The 26,186-nt window shown below is 41.6% G+C and overlaps 1 protein-coding gene across 2 annotated transcripts in view; it reads right to left on the reverse strand.

Moving 5' to 3' along the window:
* The window catches only part of fgd5 (FYVE, RhoGEF and PH domain containing 5), a 108,578-nt gene that overhangs the window by 1,694 nt on the left and 80,698 nt on the right, over window positions 1–26,186 (reverse strand). The window contains exons 13-20 of one of the 2 annotated variants that reach the window (XM_002938237.5): window positions 25,757–25,840; window positions 24,066–24,145; window positions 11,484–11,580; window positions 6,180–6,317; window positions 5,869–5,971; window positions 4,703–4,833; window positions 1,855–1,983; window positions 461–615 (exon numbers count right to left, since the gene is read on the reverse strand). In XM_002938237.5, coding sequence (XP_002938283.3) covers window positions 461–615; window positions 1,855–1,983; window positions 4,703–4,833; window positions 5,869–5,971; window positions 6,180–6,317; window positions 11,484–11,580; window positions 24,066–24,145; window positions 25,757–25,840 — 917 coding nt within the window. Of the gene's footprint in view, window positions 1–460; window positions 616–1,854; window positions 1,984–4,676; window positions 4,834–5,868; window positions 5,972–6,179; window positions 6,318–11,483; window positions 11,581–24,065; window positions 24,146–25,756; window positions 25,841–26,186 lie in introns of those variants that run through there. The other variant, XM_031901163.1, reaches the window with a different exon arrangement.

The following is a 26,186-nucleotide window of genomic DNA, read 5'->3' on the forward strand; positions in this document are numbered from 1 at the left end:
ACATATAACTTTATAAAACACCATTGTATTCTACAGAGCATATCTATGCTTTTTCTCCTTTTTTCCAGCTTGAATGTCTGCCTCCATGGCTACACAGCAGCTTATTTATATAAACTATAGTAGTCTTTCTGAAACAAACACAAAAGTTTTACCAGTGCAGGCCAACAGAACATTATAATTTTAATTACTTCATTTTTTGGTGTTACTGTTCCTTTAAGTAATGTATTGCAACCTCTTAGCGCCCCTGTAACTTTGGTTAAGCACAAAATTCTGCCTGCAGCTCATCACACAGCCTTCCTGTGCTGGCACCACCCAAAACTACAGTGGATCTTTATTGCACCCATTGGCATATATGTCACTGGCATCTCTTGATCACATGGCTACATACTAAGATGCACACAACAAAGTCCTGGCAGGATTAGGCCAAGCAGAATGGAAATAGAGGATATCATCCCATTACCTGATTGCAGAATTGGTATCTGCTGCTTTGAAGCTATAAAACAAGGTTTTTTTATGGTAAAGCTGGAAAACGGTGCCCAGTTTGGGGTTCTCATTCCAGTTGTCAGGCACAATGTGGAAACCTAATAGAGGTAAACTTTCTGTGGCAATTTTGTCCTGTAAAAGAAAAATGAAAAATATGATTAATGAATGAAATAACACAATTTCTCATTTCCTGCCACGCTTTGCAGATTAAGGAGACATAACCAAAACAGTTTCCCTATACAGACAAACATGTCTCCAGAATCGATTTAGTTACAATTAGATTTAGTTAGGGGACAGTAGGGGGAAGGCTGAGAGCTTACATTTAAAAAGGGAGAGGAATTGAGACATATGGTGAGGGTAACTAGTGTGGCTGTAGAGTTCCTGCTGGATAGTAAAGTCATGGTAAGTGCAGAGTAAGAGATCAATTCCAGTAGTATGTGAGTAGGGGGCTTGGTGGTCCAGTTGCTGCAGGCTCAGGCAGGGCTGTATTTAGATCCAGTGCAACCCTAGGTACAGGACCTAACTACGCCCCTATTTTGAACTTCTTCTACACACAACATCACTTCCGGTGAAAGCCATAACACACACCACTGCGATCGCTGAGGGAACCCTCAACCCCCAGCTCTGAATTTGGCCAAGAAGCATCTGGCGGTGGCTGGGGAGGGTTTTTATTTAAAATAACAAAGGCACCAAAGGGCTGCCCCCCAAAGGCACCCTTGGGTGCCGCTATATAGATTTGACCCTGGGCTTTGCTTATAGGCTTGAATCAAGTGACCATTTGATTAACTGGAGGCTCTGAGGGTGTCTGATAGTAAGAGGCAGAGAGTTCCAGAGGATGGGCACAGATGGTGAAAAGTCCTGGATGCGGGAGTGAAAGGAGATCTGGGGGTGTACTTGGTGATTAGTGAACCCAGCTGGCCTCCTTACTCCTCCCCAATTGTGCAGTCGGCCACGCAAAAGATGGGGAGGGGGGAGGTTAGATGACGGACAGGCTGGTGGTGGGGGGACAAGGGCACTGGCTAGGGATAGGCGCCCCCTTACCGTTGCACCATAGGCACGTGCCTCATCTGCCTACCTCTAGTTCCAGCCCTAATTAGGGTGGTTATATATAGTGGTGCAGCACTGGTGAACACTTTGTAGGTGAGTATGTGAATCCTGTATATGACAGGTCACTAGTGCAGAGAGGGGCAGCACTTGTGGAGCGGAAGGAGAGGTGTATGAGTCTGGCAGCAGTGTTTATGATGGTTTGGAATGGGGTCAGTTTAGATGGGGGGAGTCTAAAGAGCAGTGAATTACAGTAGCCTAAATGAAATACATGATAACTAAAGGAGTCACTTAGGGATAACGTTGCCTTTTGTGTGTTACACGTACCTCACATGCTGTGTAGGTGTAGAGTACTTTGCCCTTAATAACAAACCAACGTTTCTTCCAGTATTTTTTGCCCTTCTTGCACCGATGCAGATAGCCACTAATTGAGGCGTTCTCTCCTGATGCTGCAGCCTAGGGAGGAACAGGGACACCGTGAGATATTTGTGTTTGTGATATTTGCTGCTCACACAATATTCAGTACATGCAACAGCCCGAAGGGTCATTACTATTACTATTACTTATAACACAGAATACTGCCATATTCTGAGATACATGTGTGACTATTGCTTATTTACAAAAGCTCTTGTGCATCAATTCTTATGTACAGTATGCACTTCTGCTATAAAATGTGGATTAGGGACTCTGTTGCCTAAATAGACCAGGGCTGTCTACCTGGAAACCTGTGAGAGAATTCTTAAGCTTTTTGAAAAGTAAACATAATTTCAAGTAACTTTGCAATATACATCAATTAAAAAATATGCAGCCTTTTCATGATTTTTATTGTCTGGCTGACTGATCTGGCTGACTACTTTGAGACTTAAATAAAATGGTCAACAGTCCTCAGCCTGCCTTCAGCCTGCATCCTCCATATCCCACAATTCCCTGCATGCATTATGTCAGTAAGGAATGTAATAGCTCAGTGCAATGCATTGTGGGTAATGTAGTTCCTGCATGCTGTCTGTTAGCTGTGGAGAAGTTGTTAAAAATTGTAACATCACTGTTTTAGTCCCTCCTCCCCTCCCAGGATTTCAAATGATGCAGAAAGAGACAAACTGTTTTGCAGCTGGATTTCAGAATATTAAATGGCATTTATTCATACTACAGTGATAGGTATATTAGGGGTTTCTGTGTTGTGTGGAGCTCTTTAACACATTTTGGTTTAGAAGCTGGAGTTCCCCTTTAAGTTTTGGGGATCTGTGCTGTTTACTGACAACCCGTGGCATGCCAAGATCAAAGACCCCTGGCAGGGAAAGTGTTAAACCAATTTGTCTGTCAATTCTTTTTGATCCCTGCAGCCTCCAATAACATGAATGAGTGGAGAAGATATCTGTGAGAAAATCTATTATGGAATAGATCCTGCACCAGGAAAAATACAGTAGAATTCTTGAACGTGCATAGGCGTGTAATTGCATATCTCCCTCGGGTGCAGTTTAATGCACTGGAACAGTAGAAATATGCTGATTAAAGGCCCAAGCTTGTTAGGTGCATAATCTGTGCAACTGCTGATGCAGATTCACATTATTAGATTTAGATACAAACTTGCTGCCCCCTAGTGAGCAAAACAATTGTATTTTTGGGGGCTATGGAACACTTTAGAGGTAATTTATAAACACCCCCTTAACTTAGCTCTAAAATGGCAATACTTGCATCCAAATATGCTCCTATGCTTCCACATGGGTGCAAATAGCATCTATCTTTATGAATGGGCAACCCCATAGCTACTGCCACTTTGGAGCTGGTGGTAGTTTCCCACAGCAACAACCTCAGTAAGTGCCCCAGACTTACACCCAGTGAATCAGATGCAGGAAAACTATACCCCCAAACAATGTAGGTCTCTATAAAAATATATTGCATAAACAGCTCATATGTAAAACCCTGCTTCATCTAAATCAGGGGTCCCCAACCTTTCCTACTCGTGAGCCACAGTCAAATGTAAAAAGACTTGGAGAGCAACACAAGCACCATAAAAGTTCATGGAGGAGCCAAATAAGGGTTGTGATTGGCTATTAGGGGCCTCTATGCACACTATCAGCTTACAGGGGGCTTTATTTGGTAGTAAATCTTGTTTTTATTCAACCAAAACTTGCCCCCAAGTCAGGAATTCAAAAATAACTCCCTGGTTTGGGGGCACTAAGAGCAACATCCAAGGGGTTGGGGAGCAACATGTTGCCCCTGAGTCACTGGTTGGGGATCCCTGATCTAAATAAACCATTTTCATGACTATATATATATATATTTAGTACTACATGCCACTGTAAATAGAAAATTGCCATTATAAGTATTAAGGGCTGCCCCCCTGGGATCATAGGATTCACAGTGCACACAAACAAGCCAAGGCACACATACATGCTAGGCCCCATCAGCCAATTAATGGGCAGAGTTCTGCCTTTTGCTTCCACACTACTTCCTATTATAGCAAGGGATAAAGAAGACCAATTGCACATTATTTCTGGATGTCAGTGTCAATACATCACACTAAAATTTAACGTGACCACGAAAGGCCTTAGTGCTCTTTATAAAGCTGCGATTATCCAACCTGTGTCATTAGAGCTTTTGGAAGAACTGCACTACAACTCCCAGAAACCCCTGGCAACCAAAGGCTGGCCATTCAACCTCAACAATTTTGCATAAATTAATAAAAAGAATGTTGTAATACTCTTCAGGCAGTTATCCCATTGCAGGTTTTCATTGTGCCTAGCGCTCAAGTTATAGTATTTTCTGAAAACCACAGGAACAGTAAAAGTGGTGAAATTTGGGAGGATTCTTAGATTTTTCAGGCACAACTGGCAATCCAGTTTGTAGTGATGAGCAAAACTGTCCAGTTTCGAATCGCTGCAAAATTTGCAAAACTGCAGAAAAATGTGGAAAACGGTGGCTACCGTGTACCCTACTTTTTTTGATGCAACATTACTTTTTTGACGCAACCGCTTTGTATATGACACAGCCACAATTTCTTTTGTCACGACCACATAATTTCACAGCAAATCCATGACTGGTTTAAAATTTTGCTCATCACTAGTAACTCCACCTGTTTTTGATTCTTGCCCTTTGAAAAACACTGTAAAAGCAAATGTATACGAAACATAGGTATCTATTATCCTTGCCTTTTATCAGACAGCCTTGGCCCTACCTCCATCAGAGCAGAAGGGATTTTCTTGTGTCTTCTAAAGTAAGATGGGTGAATGCTGCTGAACATGGCCGACAATGTGCTGGTGGATCTGGGTAGCGGCGGCGAGGAGTTCATGTTCATCGCTGCTAGATCTGTAGGAGGAAGAGGTGAAGAAGAGAAGCCTTAGCCAGGGTATATAACCAGGGGTGCATAATTACAGCAGTCGGCATGGAGATACCAACAGGGTGGGAGTTGTTAAGCAGGAGCAGCCCAGAGCTTTGCTTATCCGCACAATATAAAACCATAAATCTAGGTGTGATCAGTTACTCATTACTCAGATTCAGACCTCCTCAATCAAATTAATTTAATCACTGGCGGTGATGCAATAAAGCTACGCAGTTTGGGTTCAACACTCCCTTTAGTGAGCTGTGGCATATCTAGGTTTGCCATCTCTGCTGGCTTTTTTCGCAGGGCAGGCGGTGACATTACAGGGGGCAGGAAAGAGGCAGACAGGTGGCAACCCTAGGCATATCTACCATACAGCAGTCCCCGCTGGGGCCTGGGCAGTCGTGGGCTCTACTGTAAGGTTCCTGCTCTGCCAGCCGCAGTCATTGCCCACTCCTGCTTCAGTAGCTGCTGCCCCCCTCCTATAGAGGGAGGGAAGTTGTGCGGGTTGGTGACAGTATGGAGAGGGGCCACACAAATCTTCAGTAGTGGGGGACTGGCTTACTGTAGTTACACCCCTGTTTGGGACTTATTAGATCATAATAACACTAGAGATACTAAATAAATACTTGTACTGTAGAGGATAGCAGATAATCATTAAACCAATTTCACCGTAGTGGCCTTCAGGCTACACCGACCAGCCACTGCAAAGTTTGGGAACCATTATATGGCAGAGGCTTCTAAACTGAAGGGCTGGCCCTCCTATAGGGTTGCCATCTGTCCAGTTTTGGACAGCCCATTAATGTGGATATGGTCTTGAAAGTTTGTGTGATAACATGGGTGTGGTTTAAAAAAATGGGTGGTCAGCACTGGCTTCCATTATCAGCCCTCCACCACATAGGTGAGAAAGAATTCTGGCCCTCGGTACCACAGAAGTTGGTCAGCACTGCTGTAATATAATGAATGGATAATATAGTGAATATATATTTTAATTCTAAACCCTGCAGCTGTGCCTTGGTTACCTCTTTTCCGCAGCTCGGCGAAGCAGCCGTTGCACACTTTGGACGGCCGATCTTTGAGGTACTTCAGTGGGTATTTGTTCCTTGAGCAACTGCGACAAATGATCTGTTGAAACAGCATTGCAAGAAGTCAGATACAAGTGAGAGTCAGTCTCAGCACTGCCCTTATCCCATATACAGAGGATAATCTGAGCCCTGCCATTGGGTTTAAGGAACTCATGAAGGGAGTGCACAGATAACACATGTAAGAGTAAATGGGTGCAATGACTTCAGTGTGCAAAGAGTGAAGGTTTCCTTGCCACATAATGACTTACCTTGCCACAAGCGTGACAGTGATGGCGCCTTAGCGTTAGGGTGAAGTCGCTGCCACAGTTCATACACATCACGGCATGAGACATGTGGGCCACACTCGGGGGCCTCTCGCCCAAGCCCATTCCAAGTCTTTCCCTGATCTGAGAAAAAAAACAAAAAAAAATTATTTGCACAAGAACACAGAACTGCTTGGCCTTGTGCAGCTGCATAGTATAGTGCCGGTATAGTGCCGATGCCATGGATTCTATGCTTCTAGTCAGGGGCGGGCCAAGCCGACCAGACGCCCTAGGCAACCCAGTCGACAACCACACCTTCTACTGCCCCCCGCATGCTTGTGTGCCCTTGCTCGATAACTTTGCTGATGGTGGAGGGTGGAGCACACCATGTGAGTGCTGGGGTGCAAGAGACTGCAGAGTAGGGGTAAGCAGAAGAGGTATGTGCTTAGTGCCCCCCATCGTTGCACCCTAGGCTGGTGCTTCTTCTGCCTACCCCTAGTTCTGGACCTGGTTCTGGGCTGCTCTTTAATTTAGGGATGATTTGCTTACAACTGGCACAGATCAAAGTGCCATCTGCAGCACTGACATGGTTAATGGAAAGATATTCCCTCTCTGGATCAGGCCCAGACTGGAATTCAAAATAGGCCCTGGCATTCCAAGTACACAGAGGCCCGAACAGCCCCCCCACCAGCCCAATAAATAGTGACTGTCTGTGGCATCTTACAGCAGCCCCTCTGGCATTTGCCTGAATCCCCAGGGATAGATAGAACATTAGAACTACAGGCTGGTATATCCAATGGGTTTTAGTCAGAAGGATTTTGTTCCTTATAACACAGGAGAGATGCTACCACCATAACATTCATGCCGTCGTGTTCCTATAGAGGATGTACTGGATCCCAGGTAGATTCATACCTGTACCCTTATTGTCATGTGACTTTACAGTGATAAACAATGGAAGGTTACACTCCAATGTGCAATTTAGGATTTGGATCCGTGCAATGTTTGGCCACGTGCTTGTAGAGAATTAGGAATATGACCAGTTACATGCACTACACCCCTGGCTCGCTTACTATAAATCATTTCCTTCACAATATAACAAGGTGGGGCAGGAGTTGCATTACACTGTAAGCCTATGGGGTTTGGGAAATAATTCTTACTAGTAACATGGATGCCTTTCAGTCTGAGGAATCAGGTACATACCTGATTCCTCAGAATCAAAAGAATCAATGTTTCTAGTAAGAATCATCTCCAAAGCCCCTTAGGCTTACAGTCTGTGTTAAAAAAAATACATTTATATTTATTTTTGACAGTTTAGATTGTGTATTTATGTACCTTTTCAACTGAATGAGCTCATGTATAAAAGGGGGGTATATTTCCCCTTTAACCGAAGTTAAACAGAAGCAAAATGTCCTTTATGCCTCTCTACACGCCGAACTGTTGCTGCTAACAAATATTGTAGGTGCAGGTGATGGACAGGATATGAGGACTTGTTTATTATCATGGAACAAGGTGCAAAAACAGGTGCAAATCACAATCTTTATTTGCAATTTACACCTTGCCCCTATGTCACGCTAACGTGGCCTATGCCATGCTAATGTGGCTCCCAAATGTGCAACCAAACTGAGCACAAAGCAGCTGAGCTTTTTAGCCACCCTTGTGTTATTTAGGGGTGCAAGGTAGGAAAAGCCAACAGGCACAAGGCTCAAGCCCTTCACTTAATGCCTTTGCTCCGGCTCATATGCCCAATAAATCTGCATTCTGCACTAGATTTGTAATGGTACAGAGTGCAGTCATTGCCCCAGATGCAAATTTTTGCCTCTAGGATAATAAATGAGCCATGTAAACATAAATAAGATCATTTAGGTTGGTGTTAGTGGCCTTTTAAAGATCCCATCCAATAACACCACAATTGCATTTGAAATGCTGAGCTGGAGGGGGTCACTGGTGAGAATTACCCCAAGAATCCACTCAAGCAGGAAGTGTTTAAAGACAAAAATTAGACCAAAGGAATGGTTTACCTTTAAGATAACATTTAGTATATTGTACAATGGCTGATTCTAAACAACTTTTCAATTGGCCTTTTTTTTTGTTTTATAGTTTTTTTTTTAATTATTTGCTTTCTTCTGACTCTTTCCAACTTTGAAATGGCTGTCACTGACCAGCATAGTAATAATCTATTGCTCTGTGAGGCTACAATTTTATTGTTATTGTTACTTTATATTACTTATTTTTCTATTCAGGTCCTCTCTCATTTAAACCACTTCCTGGTTGCTAAGGTAATTCAAACTCTAGCTACCAGATAGCTGCTGACATTTCAGACTGGAGAGTTATCATACTAAAAATGAACTCAAAGGCAAACCATCCACTAAAAAATATTTTCAATATTTGTCCACTAGATGGTGGTATTGCATAAAAGTTGTACAAATATAAAAGTTTCTATATGAGAGATCACAATCTTGTGGGGGTTAAAGGGGAACTCCACCCAAACACAACTTAAGCTTTTTGAAAAGTAAGTTTAATTTCAAGCAACTTTGCAATATACATCAGTTAAAAAATGTGCAGCCTTTTCATGTTTTTGATTGTAATAATATGGTTTGGAACAGTTACCTAAGCCCCGCCCCCTGTTCCCCTGCTGATCTGGCTGACTACTTTGAGGCTCATATAAAACAGTAGTCAACTGTCCTCAGCCTGCCTTCAGCCTGCATCCTCCCAATCCCACAATTCCCTGCACACGGGATGTTAGTAAGGAAAGGAACATTGCAGTGCAGTGCATTGTGGGTTATGTAGTTGCTGTCTGTAAGCTGTGGAGAACTTGTTACAATTTGTAACATCAATGTTTTAGTCCCTCCTTCCCTGCCAGCATTTCAAATGATGCAGAAAGCGAACTGTTTTGCAGCTGGATTTCATTATATAAAATTACTATTTATTCATACTTTTTGTAGGAACAGATTACAGTGATAGGTATATTAGGGGTTTCTGTGCTGTGTGGGGCACTTTCACACATTTTGGTTCAGAAGCTGAAGTTCCCCTTTCAGAACTATAGATTAAGGGGTATATTTATCATGCTGTGTAAAACGTGGAGTAAAACATATCAGCCAATCAGATACTTTGCTTTGGTTTACTAATTGTTGAAATCTAATTGCTGATTGGTTGCCCTGGGCAACATCACTGGTAATGCTTCACTCCACTTTTTACACAGCATGATAAATATACCCTTAAATGTAAATGATTATTTAAGGACTACTTGCTTCCATCATACAATAATATCACTGCCTGCCTAATAAAATGACCCAGTGCCAGGTCACAACAACAAACTGTAGGCTGCGCAGGTATGAACCCCTCTGATTTTCATATTTTGGAATTTGATTTCTATATGTCTTTTCTGCTCTTAATTAGAGGGCAGCTGATGTAAGATAATGGGAGTCACTGTAAAATCCTCTCACTGATAGGAAGGGAATATACATAGAATGCTAAGTCTATAGATGGCTAAACAGTCCCTCTCCTTGAATATAAAATCTCATAATAAACAAAAGCAAGATGAGAAAGAAAAAGCTTTGTTAGTTAATGATTGTGCCATTACCCACTTATATATTCACACAATGAGCAGCTGAATGCCCGGGCAGCAGGGGGCAGTGACAGAGCCTACTGAGTGTGACTGTCACCTAATTTTAGCAATATAACTGAGGCCACTGTCATTCTTGGGAAGCTCATTTCTTTCTTCTTTTTCCCCTACAATCAGTCTGGAATCCAGCACATAGATAATAAATAAATTGCCTTTCCATCATTGTATAGCAGTTGCATTGCTTTCCCTAAATTCTATAAAGGTCTTACTGATTGTGCAAGTCCACTGTTTTCTGCCTTTGCTCCCAAAGCCTTAGGCCCATGGTGCTTAGGGTACATCCTCCACTTTTGTTTAGTGCCATGTAGCCTATCATTTACTCGAATGGTTTCCACATGCAATTGGTCAAGGTTATTTATGTCAGAGAGCTCTTCTGAGCACTTTTGCAATTTACATGGTTTATTTTTTATACTTGTTTTTAAGATATGAGCTGTTATTACACCAAGATGAGTGCAAAGCAACAGCGCCACCTGCTGATCGTTTCAGCCGACCCCCACAGTCATTAGAAAGTTAAGTTCAAAAGACACGGAATGTCTCTGCTCTGCTTAGAACTTACCATAAAAAAGACTCTCCTCTGCTCACTAACTTCATTTCCTGAGCAGAGGACCAGCCCGAGACTTTCCTTTTCTCCCTAACTTAATTTTTCTTTTCAACTGTGTCCAGTTGAGTGAATAAACAGCACGTGGTGCTGTTGGTTCAATTCGTTTTATCGGCAGCGTAAAAACTGCTCGTTTTACACAAAAAAACATAAAAAAAATTATAACAGATACGTTCATTTACATTAATTTGATTCAAGGGTTTACATTTCCTTTACACTGGGAATGCTTTGACATCACTCTAAAAGTGCAAACAGCATGGCAGCACCACACACCATGCTATAACTCTTCTGGCTTTGATTTCACGATATTTCACTGGAAAATGATTACTTTTAACAGTTGCAAGTTGCAAAATGAAAAGATAAAAACATGTTATTTAAAGAGGGACGCCACCTTCTAAACCCCACATAACACAAAAAACCCTAATGTACCTATCACTGTAATCTGTTCCTTCAAAAAATATGAATAAATGCCATTTTATATGCTGAAATCCAGCTGCAAAACAGTTTTTCTCTTTCTGCATCATTTGAATCCTTGCAGGGGAGGAGGGACTAAAACACTGATGTTGCAGATTGTAACAACTTCTCCACAGCTTACAGACAGCATGCAGGAACTACAGAACCCACAATGCATTGCACTGTGATATTCCTTTCCTTATTTACATCACCTGTGCAGGGAATTGTGGGATTGGGAGGATGCAGGCTGAAGGCAGGCTGAAGACAGTCGGCTACTGTTACATTTTATTTGAGTCTCAAAGTAGTCAGCCGGATCAGCAGGGGAACCGGGGGCGGAGCTTAGGGTTCTGTTCCAAACCATATTATTACATTACAAATCATGAAAAGGCTGCATATTTTTTAACTGATGTATATTGCAAAGTTGATTGAAATTATGTTTACTTTTCAAAAAGCTTAAGTTGTGTTTGAGTGGCATTTATAACCATTAAACAGTAGAATTTCAACGGGTCAGGGGACATATCCAACATGCAGGCTTACCATCATTATCTGGCTAAGGTTTATGGGTGCTGTAGTTCTAGGCCAGAAGTTAGATTACAGTGAGGAAAGTGCCCCTAATTTGCCAATGGCAAGTCGCACTTACCTCGAGGTTGTTGTAGATAGATACAGTGGGAGCTTTGTAGTATTCCTGCACAGTTCTGCTGATACAGCTATACCATTCATCCCTCTCAGTGCACGAGCTGGGAACGACATTAAGCACAGCCTTTGTTACTTAGTCGCACACAATACTCTCACACAGAGAGATCAGCTTTATGTTGGTACAGATTCGCTAACTGTCAGCTGCAGTCACGCCGTACATTACAGGGCACTTCCACCCAGCAACGGCCTGAACCAGCAGTGCAGCGAGGGCCAACAGCCAGGCAGACACTGCTGCTTTCAGTAGCAAATGGATTTCATAAATAACTTTATAACCACTAACAATTGTGTGTAATTGTGTGTATATTGTAAAGTTGCTTAGATTTCCATTATGCAAAAAAGTAGTTTCCCTTTAATCTATACATAGAGGTGGTATTGTATTTAATCAAAGAATGATTCCGCTTTGCACTGATTGGCTCATTACTAATGTGGGTATCAGATGCATTGCTAAATATTCAGCACAATTCTGTCACTCCCCTTCTCTCTGCAACACTGTGACGTCTCTTATTAACAAATGCAGCAGTGGAGCCTCTCTATGTAATGAGCCTGGGGGGTATTCCAGGAAATAGCACCTGGACCCCAGTTAGCACAGATTGGGGACCAAAAAATGACATAAATTAGCAATTGGCCTTATGCCTGTTATACTACAGCTCCCAGCATTCCCTGTGGGAGTGAGGATAGGAGCTACAATTGACAGAAAAACACCTAGAGGGAAACCCCTGATGTATATATATATAAAGTTACAGTTATGGGATCTGTTATCTGGAACCCAATTATCCAGAAACCTCTGAATTACAGGAAGGTCATCTCCTATAGACTCCATTTTAATAAAATAATTCAAACTTTTAAAATTGATTTCCTTTTTATTAACGAAACAGTACATTGTACTTGATCCCAACTAATTAACTCATCTTTATCTGAGGCAAACAAAACTACTGGGTTCAATCAATCTTTAAATTATATTTTTAGCAGACTTAAGGTATAGAGATCCAAATGACAGAAAGATATCTTATCTGGAAAACCCCAGATCCCGAGAATTCTGGATAACAGGTCCCATACCTGCACTAAAAAATAACACATTATCTGTTACTTGTACTTGTTTTCTAATTTTTAATGAATAGCTTGTGCTGAACATACTTTTGCCTATTGTTTTATTCATGAAAAGTCCATGTTTTTTTCTTTTTTCTTTCTTAAGCGAAACAGAGCAAACAGGGAAGCTGAAGCTACTCCACATTTAGACCTCACATAGTGAATAATTTGTTTACCCCTTACCCCTTTGCAACCCCTTCTCTTTACCCTTTGTTGTGACTGTTTGGAGTAGCTTCAACTTTTTTGTTTGAGCTGTTTCACTTAGAAATAACAAAAAACGCATGATTTTTGTGTGATTAAAATAATAGGCAAGAAGTATGTTCAGCACAAGCCCTATTCATTAAACTCAGGGGTAAGGGGGTATCCTGCCCCTTTAAGCTGCAAAAAGACCCAAATACATAACAAAGAGTAAAAATAGGCAAAGCCCTCAATAGAGTCTTCCCAATGCATTTCGTGTCTATCTTGTACTTAATCATAGGCGAGTGCTATTTTTAAAAATACAATGAGTCCAGACATAATTCCTCAACAGGCAAAACAAAGCACCCTAAATATTTCATTCTTTGGAGAGTTATGCTATTTATGCTCAGGAAGCTGGCCAGCTTGCAGTGTCATATGGCTAAGCCATTAGATCTCTAGCGGCAGCCCCTGTGTCTTTAGGAAAGAATCTGGCACATGTTTAAACAGCTGGGCGTACAGAACCTTTAGAACTTATGGCCTGTTTAGCATTAAGGTTTATATTCTGCTTATGTTCCCCTATGCAGGAATGTCAGGGGGGTGCACACTATCTAAGGCAATGTTAGACATGAGGGGCCCCCTAGCTTACTGAAAGGTGTGCAGGTGGGACATCCATTATATATATATACTGAATATAGTGCTGGTGGTGCTATAAGTGCTGGTGCCCCAAGGCTTATTGCAATTACAGAATGGTATATTATCTGTATATTATTAGTATTATTTGGGCTTATGGCTTTTTTCAATGTAACCCTGCCCATGGGGCCCAGTCTGGCCACAGGCATATAAAAGGACCCAAGGGAAGGATATGTTCACAACTGTGACATTAACTGCAGGAATCCTGCCGAGCTACAGTGTTTTGGTGCAGGTATGGGACCTATTATTCAGAATGCTTTGGATATGGGGTTTTCCGGATAGGCTGTCTTTCTGTAATTTGGATCTCCATATCTTAAAACAACTAAAAAAATATTTGAAACATTGAATAAACCCAACAGGATCGTGTTTCCTCCAGTAAGGATTAATTATATCTTAGTTGGTATGAAGTACAAGGGACTATTTTATTATTACAGTGTAAAAAGGAATAATTTAGTCTATGGTAGATGGACTTTTCGTAATTCCGAGCTTTATGAATAACGGGTTTCTGGATAATGGATCCTATACCTGCCGCCTCCATGGCAGCTGCAGACAGATTGACATTTTTTTTAGACTTTCTTTGCAGTTTTAAGTAATTTTGTGATGACGTTGTGACCTTTTTAATCCAACCCTGTCACTTACATGGGGCCCACTCTGGCCACAGACATAACAAAGGACCCACTGGTCTCTATGAACACTGGAAGAATATATTTATGGTTGTGACATCATCTGCAGGAATCCTGCAGGACTATAGCATTTTGGTTCAATTATTTGCATTGCTATTCAGGTCAATGCTGCTGCAAGGCAGTAAAGTAACACTTATTTACAATTTCCTTGCAGTTTTAGGGCTGTGACACACGGAGCTACTTGTTGCAGCTACAAAACGCCAAAAAATACCCTGCTATAGACAATACTGAGAACTGTCTGTGTTAAAACACATGTAGAGACAATTCAAAGTATTGTCTATTTTGTATACTTATATACTGTACTTGTTGCGACAAATAGCTCCTGAGTCATTGCATTTGTAAGGGCACTGCCAGCCTTTAATCCATCTGACTTGCATGACTGCCCGTCTGGCAGAATCAGATAAAACTTGTTGGAATGAACACACAATATTTAAATCAAATCTCACAATGAAGCGAGACAATCACTCTTTTTCAGGTGAATATTATGAAGTGATATCACACCATTGCCAAGCTCTTATTAGATTTGCATCTCCCAGTCTGGTAATTAATTCCATTATCACTCATCCAAGACACGCAAACAAGAGAATTCCTTGATGCCGGCCGGATCGTACTCTTATGAAGAGATTCACGCCTCTCTCACACTTCTTGTGCCACTCGCTTCTCTCAGGGGTATTTTGCCGGCTGGGAGATAAACACCTCAACCGGAGAATCAGTCTCATTCCGGCTGCACTCACTCGCACTGTAAATTAACCTGTAAGCTGTGCCTCTATTACCTACAGGCTGTTTCCCTGTATTAAGGTGTGCCACTGGCATTATACAGTCACTTACTTTATCATGTAAAATAATTAACAATAGAATTAAAAAAAACGTTTGAAAAACGTGAAGTCACTGAATGAAATCAGATCTGTTGTTACTATATAAAACCACTATGCAAAGTTTGGGGACCCTGTATCTTGTATAAATAAATCTAAAGCAACTGGACTTGTTAGGTAATCATTGAAGATGTTTCACTACTCATCTGAGCAGCTTCTTCAGTTCAACTTCAGTTATACCGAAGAAGCTGCTCGGATGAGTAGTGAAACGTCTTCAATGATTACCTAACAAGTCCAGTTGCTTTAGATTTATTTATACAAGATATACCATGACCTGGATGAATGAAAATCTTCATAGACATTTTGGGTACCCTGGTTTTAATATTGTGTAACCCCTGTTTGGCAGTAAACACAGGCAACACCAGCTAGACTGGTTTTAGAGCATGGGGTACATAGAACTACACACTAGATGGGCTTTCACAATGTGTAAATATCCTTGGGGTGTGATGCAACTTCAACTCACTTAGGCTGTGTGCAAAATAATATAAAGAATGGACGCCAGAAGGTTCTTTTGCGGTTAAACATAAATCAACTTGTTATTTTCCCAGACAATTAGTCTACAGGGTTATTGCAGATACTCACACAGAGGAGAGTTTAAAGCTCTTAGGATAGAAACAGAAGATGTTCACCGGGTTTATCCCACCTCTACAGATTCTGGGCAGGGTAAAGACACCAAGCAGCACAGCACCACTATGGAGAGTAATCTGGACAAGTATCTCAGGTCCTCAGGATGTGTACCTTAGCTGTGTAAGGATCCCAAACAGCCAACTAAGGGTTAGGAATTAACCTGATAACTGTGTTTAAGCTGTGACCTGCACTAAAGCAACAGTGCCTGTAAGGAAGGGTACTAACCTCTCCTGCTAACCTCTCCTGGTTGGAGCCAAAAACTGTTCTTTCTATCTGTCCTCAGTGTTTCACTTTCATAGAAAGTGCTCTTAAGGATGTTCTACTATTCAAGCCATCGCTCGTTCACGGGGTCCCTGCTTCCCGACTTCCACCTGAGTCAACAGATGTAGCCAAAGAGCAGGATCCATCCCTTTGCTAAACACTATATTAGAGTGCAAAGGGAGTGGTCAACCCACAAACCAATAAGGCACAGAATGCAAATGCTAAACTAGATACATGGGTCTTTGCCCAGTAACAGGATAAAGAAGGAAATGGTAGGATTTAAAGCCATGGGGGCATAGTAACCCTATGGGTCCCTGCAACTGTCTGAATGGCAGAAATTTAAATTTTGGTGGCTCCACCCACTTTTTCTAACCTGGAACTGCAGTTACCCAGTGAATTAGGGACCCTAGAAATAATAGTTAAAGAACGGCAGCAGTTTAAATTTAAACCAATAAAAGTCAATAGGTGAACTGTGACTAGTGGTTGTGCCCACTTTTTCTAACCTTGAGTCAAAGTCACCCAGTGGCAAACAGTGGGCACCCTGGCATAAATAGTGTGAGAATGACTTGTGTCTCCAAGATAAACTCAGAAAAGTCCAGTTTTTTTACACTTAATTCTACTACAAGGCAGCTATCGGGGGGTGGGGGAGGGGCATAGGGGCTCATTTAACATCCTTGGGCCCCATAATAACATCAGGTCCCCGATGGCCAGCTGGGAAAGAAATATGAAATTCAGAAAACACTTCCCCCAGTATGTAAGTGCATCTGATGCTAAATCAAATAGAAGTCATATTTTCTCTTTTTGTAAAGAGACATATTTATACAATAAATGTTCCATTGTTGTATGACATTGACCAACTCTGTTTGTTTATTAGTCACTCCACATGCATTAAATAGAAAAAAATGGAACTTGCAAGTAGCATTTAGTCTGGGTAAGGTTGGGTGTCTGTTTGCCTGTCCCAAAATCTACACCTTATTCTGTGCATTTTTAGACTTAAAAAGGGCATGACGTTCAGGATCATAACAAATGGTTCATCATGCCCCCATCTTTGTGCAGATCTGGGTAGCGCAAAAGGAATAGGAATTGTTTACCAGACACATAGTTCAGTAACTGAACATCCCTTATTCTGACTAAGGTATAGGAAAAAACAATAAAAGCCCACCGAGCTCCTATTAACGAACAGCCTGGACTAATGGATTCATGCAGAGCACTTAATCATAGACCTGCGACTTTCTAGCTTCTCAGAGGATTTGTTATATGCCATCTATACCAGTGTGTAGTTTGCAAGTCCTCTGGCAGGTAGTGTTGGCTAATTAGCAAGGGAAGGTCTCCGCTGTGTGACTGTCATTTCCTCTCTGCTTGTTCTTTTCATTCCCTTTCTTCATACCCTGACACCATAAGAATATTAAATATGTGTATGATTTCAGCCCTAGTATCTGTCTGCCTTCTTGGGACAGATCTTGCTAACTGGCACTTTGCTAGGTTAACACTGGACCCGCTGACTGCCAGATAAAATGGTGGCTCCTACTGGAAGAAAATCTAATCCTGCTGTTTCATTCTTTAACCCTTGTAGGTTAATTAACTGTAACTAACAATAATATTGTTATTTGTAAAGCTTTGGAGCTATATATGTAATTTAACAGCAATGAGGATGATGATCAAAGGTCTAAAGGTCCATTAGAGTTTTTCTTTCAGAATATAGAATTTATAGAGGGCATCTGAGATGATGTAAGAGAGTACAAATGGAAAGGGATAATATCATTAGTATACCAGTATTTTGCAGTATTTTGATGCATTCAGCGTGCACTTCATGCCTCAATCATGCAGATTCACCAAAGGTCAAATTGTTCTTCCTGGTACAGTTTTATCCCTCAATTAAGTCTTTGGATTCTGACGCAAATGTTCAGTGATGGATTTGGGGCTCATAAAAAATAGGGATAACTGGAAACTGGAGTTAGGAGGACAATGGACCAGACTAGGGTACACAATTGGTATGTGCTTTGACCCCCCCCCCACCCCCACCACTGCGCTATGGGCACGTACCCCTAGTTCTTTCCCTGAATATGGCTCTGCTTATTGTTTGAAAACCTTTAGAATTAAAACTAGAATACCCGCCATAAAGCATGGCTGATATGGCTTATACAATTCACTCTGTTTGTCTGGAGGCTCCCAGTCATTCCTATTCACTTATATACTTATGTAGTGGTGAACTATAAACTTAAGCTTACATTTAATGGTTTCTTATAACAAGCCAAACGCTCACCAAATTAGACTACAGGTCCGGGTGCTTATGCCCCGAACCTCTCGCTCTGTAGGTATTCAGTCTTCATATTAGTGCAATTAATATACTACATACAGTTGTGAACAGTTAGATATACACTCACCGCTTTCTCTCAGTGGCCCGGGTGCAATGCCCCAGACCCGCAGCAAGGGAAAACACAACACAACCATCCAGACCTGACGTGTTTTGTGTGTTGCCACACGTATCCATAGGTACCTACGCTTCAGGTCTGGATCCTTGAATAAAGCCTTTTTGAAGTTTTACAACCGCTGTCCTGGAGTCCGTTGAGTGCATGCCGGTGATGTTTCTACACCTGATTTGATATGGCTTATACATCACCTCCCACATCTCTCCTGTTTTCCTTTTATTTCCTTTCTTGAAACCAACCAAGAGGTGAGGTCCAGGGACAGGCTACATAGCAATACCATGACTAGCACAGGTATATAGTGTTGGTTATAGTGGCCCTTTAAATTCAAGCCTACCATAATCTATACATTATGAAGCCAATTAAGTGCATCATCATGTGATGTTTTTAAACTATCATGCAGATTAACGGAGGTCAAAGCATCCCCTCAGAAATGTGCAGTCAATAATAATAAAACAACACTGAATACCCCCCTCCCCTTGTGTTAGCAGAAGCCCATTAAGAGAATGGAATGGCACTGCCTATGTAAAAAACCTATTAATAAAAAACTCCATTATCTGTTTCTTTAAGGGATATAAAGTAGCAAAACACAAACCATTCTTCATTCATTTCACATGGCTGCGTAATAGAAGGGGCACAGGCATAACATTATAAAAACTGGGACACATTTTAATGAGCACCCCTGGGTGTATGTGTCAAACATGGACGTCTACTTAACAAAACAGCTCTTGCAATTCAACACAGACAATAGATACAACCCCCCAACATGTACATGGATTTTTTTAATCCTTTTTTTTATTATTGCTATTTGATTACTGACAGTTCCAGCCATAGAAATATGTGTCGGACATCACAAGTAATTTCATTTTCCCCTTCGCTTCTCTCAAAGCTCCATAACGTGCAAAATATTGAACAGGTTGCTGTCTCGAAAGAAGACATTTTTGGACGGGGGGGGGGGGGGCAGAGATTTTGCTTTTTTATTAAAAAATAAATACAATTTTGAGGCTGTAATCAGAATGTGCTGCTCTGTGAATGCCAGAACAGGGTTACTAATGGAATCTGTCAGTGGTTCCGCAGACATAAACATATGGTTTGGTTAAGGCGCTACCCTCAGAGCAATTTTATAAATTTCATTAGCCAAGGACAGCGAATCTGTGATGCTGCACACACTCCGGTGATATCAGCCATCCTTCCCCTCCATTCTCCCTGCATCATTAAACATCTCAAGGCGATAATCACGCAATTCACACAGATAAAGCGTGATAAAGCGTAGAGCTAACACACGCCTGATGGGCTCGGAGGTGAGTTATGTGTAAATTGAGTCTACCTTGCCACAAGTAGAGCAGCATCTTGCATGTATTGTAAAGGCAAAAAAATCTTTCTAATTCAAGGCGTCAACAGTCTTTAGCACCTCATATTGGGCACTGCTGGCATATTTTCTAAAAATATCAGCCAATTGTTAGAGTAAGTAGAGTTGGGCATGCATAGGAAGGTGTAGAGGAGAAGTGCTGAAGTGCTCATTGTCCAATGGGAGTTTCCAACCTACCTGATAGATATCTGCTGATTTTAGGAAAGGTATTGGTTGAAGAGGTTGGAATGCCACATACATTGGTCAATGCTACCAACTTGGTCTGCGTATGTTGTGCCACCAGTGATTCAAACAACTTTGGAAAACAAAGCTCTGCATATGTTTTGGCAATGGGGTTTCACTTTATCGCTGGTGGGAAAGCAATCAGGGGAGTTTTGTCTCTCGTTATTTCGAGATAAATTGCTATTGGTCCTCATTTTTTATTATTGATGGTTTTTTAATTATTTAGCTTTATATTCAGCAGTTTTTATGTGGTAGCTATGGTCCAGTTCAACCTAGCAAGAAGGCAGTGGTTTGAAAGGGAGACATGAACATAACTAGAGGAGGGCCTAAATAGAAATATGGGTAATAAAAAGTAGCAATAACAGTACAACTGTTGCGCACAGAGCAATAGGTTTTTGGCTCTTCTGTTCTGTAAGGACTATCAAAGCTTCAAAGGTCTGAAATCCAGACAGGAATCAAGCTGTAAACAATCATATGTTTTAGCGGCACAATGGGCTCTGTGATGCACTTTTGCCATGCTAGGAGAAGGTGTTTTTGCCTTCAAGGCAAAATTGTCAAAGCATTGTTGTTGTCTTCAAGTGACAAAACAATGCATTAAACAGTTTCTCTTTTCTTTAGGCTACATTTGGCACATTTGCATTACCTGACACTTACAAATACAGTACAGTGCCTGGCACACACACACACACACACACACTTACACATACTTGCCTGACACTAACACAGGCGTCATGTTTTTAATGGAGAAATAAAGATTGAATTTTAAAAGAACACATCCCAGTCCGGTGCGCTTGGTGTTACCTCTTCATGGATTTCTGAGTTATTCCCTCAGCTACGGGTTCGGGGCCCTGAGCACCCGGACCACCTGCGGACTACGGTGAGCTGATTCTGTATATACTTGATAGCCTTGTGTTCTTTTGGCTGCCTTCACTTGAGCGAGAGGCCCGGGGTTTGAACACCCGGGTCCCTATACAATATATGGTACGATAGTACCCCTTTGTTATATACGAATGGTCAGCTAATATTATATAACAGCATGTGCTGATTGACTTATATTTACACGTTAGTCAACTGTTCTATCTTTCTTGTGTTTAGTTTCTTTTGAGTTTGACACTAACACATACAGTACAGTGCCTGGCACACACAAAACAACGTGACACTTACACATACTTGCTTGACACTTACACATACAGTACAGTGCCTGGCACACACACAAAACAACTCCCTGGCTCTGGCTGGAAGATTGGATGTGTAAGAGGTTAAGGTCCTCATACACGGTAAGATCCGCTCGCTTGGCGAGATCGCCAAGCGAGCGGATCTTCCCCCGATATCCCCACCTACGGGTGGGTGATATCGGGGAGCTTCAAGTTAAAAAAAAAAATAATCCGATCGTTTGGCCCTGGGGCCAAACAACCGGATTATGTAGGCGGCAATGGGGCAGTCGGTTCGGGGACCGCATCAACGAGCAGATGCGGCCCCCGGTCCGACTGAATCTTTTAACCTGGCTGATCGATATCTGGCCAATTTCAGGCCAGATATCGGTCGGCCAGCCCGCTCGTTTCTGCCCCTACACGGGCAGATAAGCTGCCCAGTCGGTCCAAGGGACCGATATCGGCAGCTACTATCGGCCCGTGTATGGGGGCCTTAAGTCTGGGTGTTGGGGGAACAGTGGTTTGGTGCTGAGGAAACAAAGGTGCTGATGCACCAGTGAGATAGATGATTTTTTATTCTGAATTTTAAGTGTAGGAGAAAACAGAGGGGATATTCCCTCCTCTTCCTTCACACTCACTGGATACACACTACTGACTGCAAGGGGGTCACAAGGTTTTCTAACCCCCCTGACAGACATGAATGGATTAAAATGCTACTTCTGCTGTTCTGGTTACATGAGATGTGCACACTTGCACTGAGGATCTAGCAAATCCACAAGCAGATCCCGCGTGGTACTTGACCGATCGGCCCACAGGCCAAAGGGATGTATGCCATATGAGAAGCTATAAATGGTATGGCCACCTATTGTTTCACTTGATTGGGTTGAGGGCACAATGTATAAAGCAGGATATGAAGGAAGGGGCAGCATTGGTACATGTATGGCTACTTTAGCATGTGTCCTTTGGGCACTTTCAGGCACAGTGTGGCAACACATTGTCATTGTACACCGACACTCCTGCTATACTCTTTCTGCCTTCAAACCATACCCAATTTAAGGTCACTCTAAATCTGTTTAACTGTTGTCTGTTTTACTGACTCTTCAGTTCCTGATTAGTTTATCTTCTGCCTGCCCTGACCTTGTGCCTAACCTTTGGATTATTTTCTTGTCTGGCCCCCCTTGTACCTGGCTTATTGGATTCATTAATAGAAGACAGATGTTCATGCACTTAAAGGACATGTAAACCCCCCCACACAAAAATTTAATTAGTGAACAGCCTCTTTGAAATCTTTCAATACCTGCCACACTGGTCCAGAGGTTAATAGTAAGGCTGCAGTGTCCCCTTTATCACTTAGATTTCCTTCTCCTCCTGTAACCCACTCGGCCCCTCCCTCAGGAATTTGCTTTGGCTGTTGGCTCCTGGGCATGCTCAGTTCTTCCCAGCTCAGATTACTAAACACACCCTCCATTCTAGCAGCCAATGAAGAGATGGCATTGTTGGTTCCCAAAGAAACTCATCTCTAGCTGTCTGCTCTAATTTTTTCTCTAACCTCCTCTCCTGAGCACTGCTTAACCACCACAGTGCTCAAACAAAGCAGAACTTTTATCAGACAGTTCTGCATTCTTGATAAAATTTATGCTGAATAAGAGTCTTTGCGCGTTTATGCTGTTTGCAGATTTAAATGTAACTGATGATGTGTCAGAGGCCGCTGGGTGAAAGCTGCTATTTGTTTTAGAAAAATGTGATGGTGCTGGCAAACGATGGGGATATACTGTATGCAGTACAAATGATGCCATTTGGGTGGGGGGAACGAAATCTGAACTCTTAGGGCAATGGCACATGGGAAGTTTTGTTGTTGTTAATCTATGCTACCGTGGGCAATAAATTCTCCCGTGTGCCATTGCCCATAAAGTGATGTCTTTAAAGCAATGGGCAACTGAGTGTGACAATTTAAATATGCAAACTTGGGTTCATTCTTTAGTCAATTCTGTTGTGTATCCAGTATATGCCTAGTTTTGCATCAAAAACTCAGTATAGTAGTCAGATCACAGCTAATAAGGTATTATTGCATAGGCTAAGCACAGAAACAGCTCAGCAAACACATTTAAACAGGTATTAATAGGTATCAAACTTAAATTGGCAAGGCACACATAACTGCATATATGATTTCCCTGCAGTGTGTTGGTATGAATGATGTGCGGGTCATTTTGTCGACCCTAACCTTCCACTCCCAACCCACACCCAACCCATCTGGCACCTGTTTTTATAGACTCTCTCCTGACGCGCCCATCTGTGATGTCACAAAGGGGGCAGGGCAGGCAGGCTTGCACCTATAAATACAGGTTACCGGAGGCAGAGTGGAGGGCGGAAGGGAAAGCTCAAACCCACTTGCAAGAATCGTGCATTGGTCAGTCTGAACCTGCTCAACCCATGACTAAACCCACGGGTCCCATGAGTTTCAGCCTGGCCCCGCACATCACTATTTGACATTAGCAGAAAGTGGCTACCATAGCCAAAACCAGTGTTGCATAGGTAGGGCATTTAATTGCCTCTGTATTAAACTCAAACTTACATTTCTTTTGGATTGTGTGCATCTATTTCAGCCTTATGGTCCTCCTTTAGGACAATTTGCCTTAATTAAGTAATCATACCAGGACTGATGGTGAAGCAATGTTTCATAGTTAGCTCCATAATGCCTTGCAGAAGAAGTCTCAAGACCGTTAAAAGTGTCATCATTCATTGAAACCTCCCATATGCTAGACAATAATTGTGATTTATAGACTCACATTCTGTGAGAAGACACCACTATATCTGGCATCTTTTAAACGGCATCTCCTAAATAATTTAGATTGATGCATTTAACATGTAGAAGACTGCACATAATCTTACAATGTAAGGCTATAAATCATATAATATGTTGAAATTAAATTAGAAAACATGTGCAAAGCATATCTGGATTTACCTTGCAGACAACATAAGGCAACGTTCCATACATTCAACTTTAAGCACATTCTGTGCATTCTCCACGATGGGGCGACTGACCTAAAAGAGAAAATCTATGTTCAGTGAATACTTCTTTTTTCTACAGAGAACAAGTTTTAGGAGCTTATCACTTGAGGCCGTGACAGTTGGGTGCATGGAATACTCTGTTAAACTATATATATATACAGGTATCGGACCCCTTATCCGGAAACCCGTTATCCAGAAAGCTCCGAATTACGGAAAGCCCGTCTCCCATAGACTCCATTATAAGCAAATAATTCAGAATTTTAAAACCGATTTCCTTTTTTTATGTAGAAATAAAACAGCACCTTGTAATTGATCCCAACTAAGATATAAATTATCCTTATTGGATGCAAAACAATCCTATTGGGTTTAATTCATGTTTTATTAATTTTTTAGTAGACTTAAGGTATGGAGATCCAAATTACAGAAAGACCCCTTATCCGGAATACCCTTGGTCCCGAGCATTCTGGATAATGGGTCCTATACCTGTATCCATATAACCTTAACAACTCAGAAACGGGACCAAGCCAAACAAATTTTTCCCAGGCGCCCACGGCCACTGTCACTGGAGTGTTTGTGTTACCCATGTTACACATTCAAGTTGTGATGACAAAATTATAATGCTATAATGCTAATTTCTGAACATATATCACATTACAGTAACCTATGCCTACCTATAAGCAACTATGTTTGATCGCAAATAAAACAAAGAAAGCCTTTCGCTAAATGCTTGCTGTGGGTTACTTGTATTTGTACACTTTTCTGCTTGTATATTTCCTAGCATACATGGGGCTGCTTTCCATGTCAGTGGCCCAAAATTCCTTGTATACCCAATCCTCTGGTCTAATCATTTACAAAGGAGGGTAGATAGGATGGGAAAATAAAGTACATAATGATAGTATGCCTTTCTCAAGCTGGGCATATGTGAAAAGATCCGCTGTGTGGGTCTTTACCCAATTTGGTGGCCCATATTGGACCAACAATTGGGGTCTATGAAGAGCTCAGAAGAGTTCTTCTATGAGCCAGTCCTTACGCATTGGTAATTTTAAACCTGCCTCATTTTCGTCCAAAAGTCAATCAAGCAGGACCTTCCAAGGCCCAATACATCGGCCTATAACCTGGCAACTCTGTTTGGAGGGGAGTTGGCAGCTGTTAATGGCCCATGTATGGCCCTATTATATTCCAAACTAACAGTTCTTCCATTAATACTATTATAATCTCTTCTTTGGTAACTAACAAGGATATGTACCCTAAACAGAGATACATGTGTGAGTATATGACTATGAAGATATTCATTCATCCAGGTCATGGTATATCTAGTATAAATAAATCTAAAGCAACTGGACTTGTTAAGTAATCATTGAAGACGTTTCACTACTCATCCGAGCAGCTTCTTCAGCTTCTTCACTGCCTTCACACCTCTGTGAGTTTCAGGTGTCACCTTTCTGAAGAGTTACAAAGTGCCATTGTGATTGGATTAGTGGAAGAGTATATATGCTGAGGACTTCCCATACCAGTCAGTTGAACTGAAGAAGCTGCTCGGATGAGTAGTGAAACGTCTTCAATGATTACTTAACAAGTTCAGTTGCTTCAGATTTATTTATACTAGATATGTGTGAGTATAACATGAGATATAGAGATAATTACCCTCATTCCTGGAATCGAGAGAGTGTTCTTAAGCCGGTATTTGCCATCCTTCAGTGGGTACGTATAGAGCAAAACATCGTTCATCTGGAAACATATCAAAATAATAGTGAAGTGGAAAATGAGGTTTAGTACATAAAGTAACAGTTTTAGCCTGACACAAGAGACAGCATATTGATACTATTAATTCATATTAAACAAGAGACTTAAAACAAAACATAAGCAAAGGCAGCTCATACGCCCTGGAATAGTTATTGGAAGAGAAATTGATCCTCTCACCTCCAGGGCTGGCAGGCTCCCGCTCTAAAGGCAGACAAATTCATACATATCTTACACCCTGTTACAGTAATTAGAAGCCCTGGGCAAATACAGTGCTCCATGTTCAGGCTTGGAATTACTTCCTGAATCCCTTTGCAGCATTTAGAGGGCACTT

Source organism: Xenopus tropicalis, chromosome 4 (assembly GCF_000004195.4).
Source record: "Xenopus tropicalis strain Nigerian chromosome 4, UCB_Xtro_10.0, whole genome shotgun sequence".
Classification (NCBI taxonomy): domain Eukaryota; kingdom Metazoa; phylum Chordata; class Amphibia; order Anura; family Pipidae; genus Xenopus; species Xenopus tropicalis.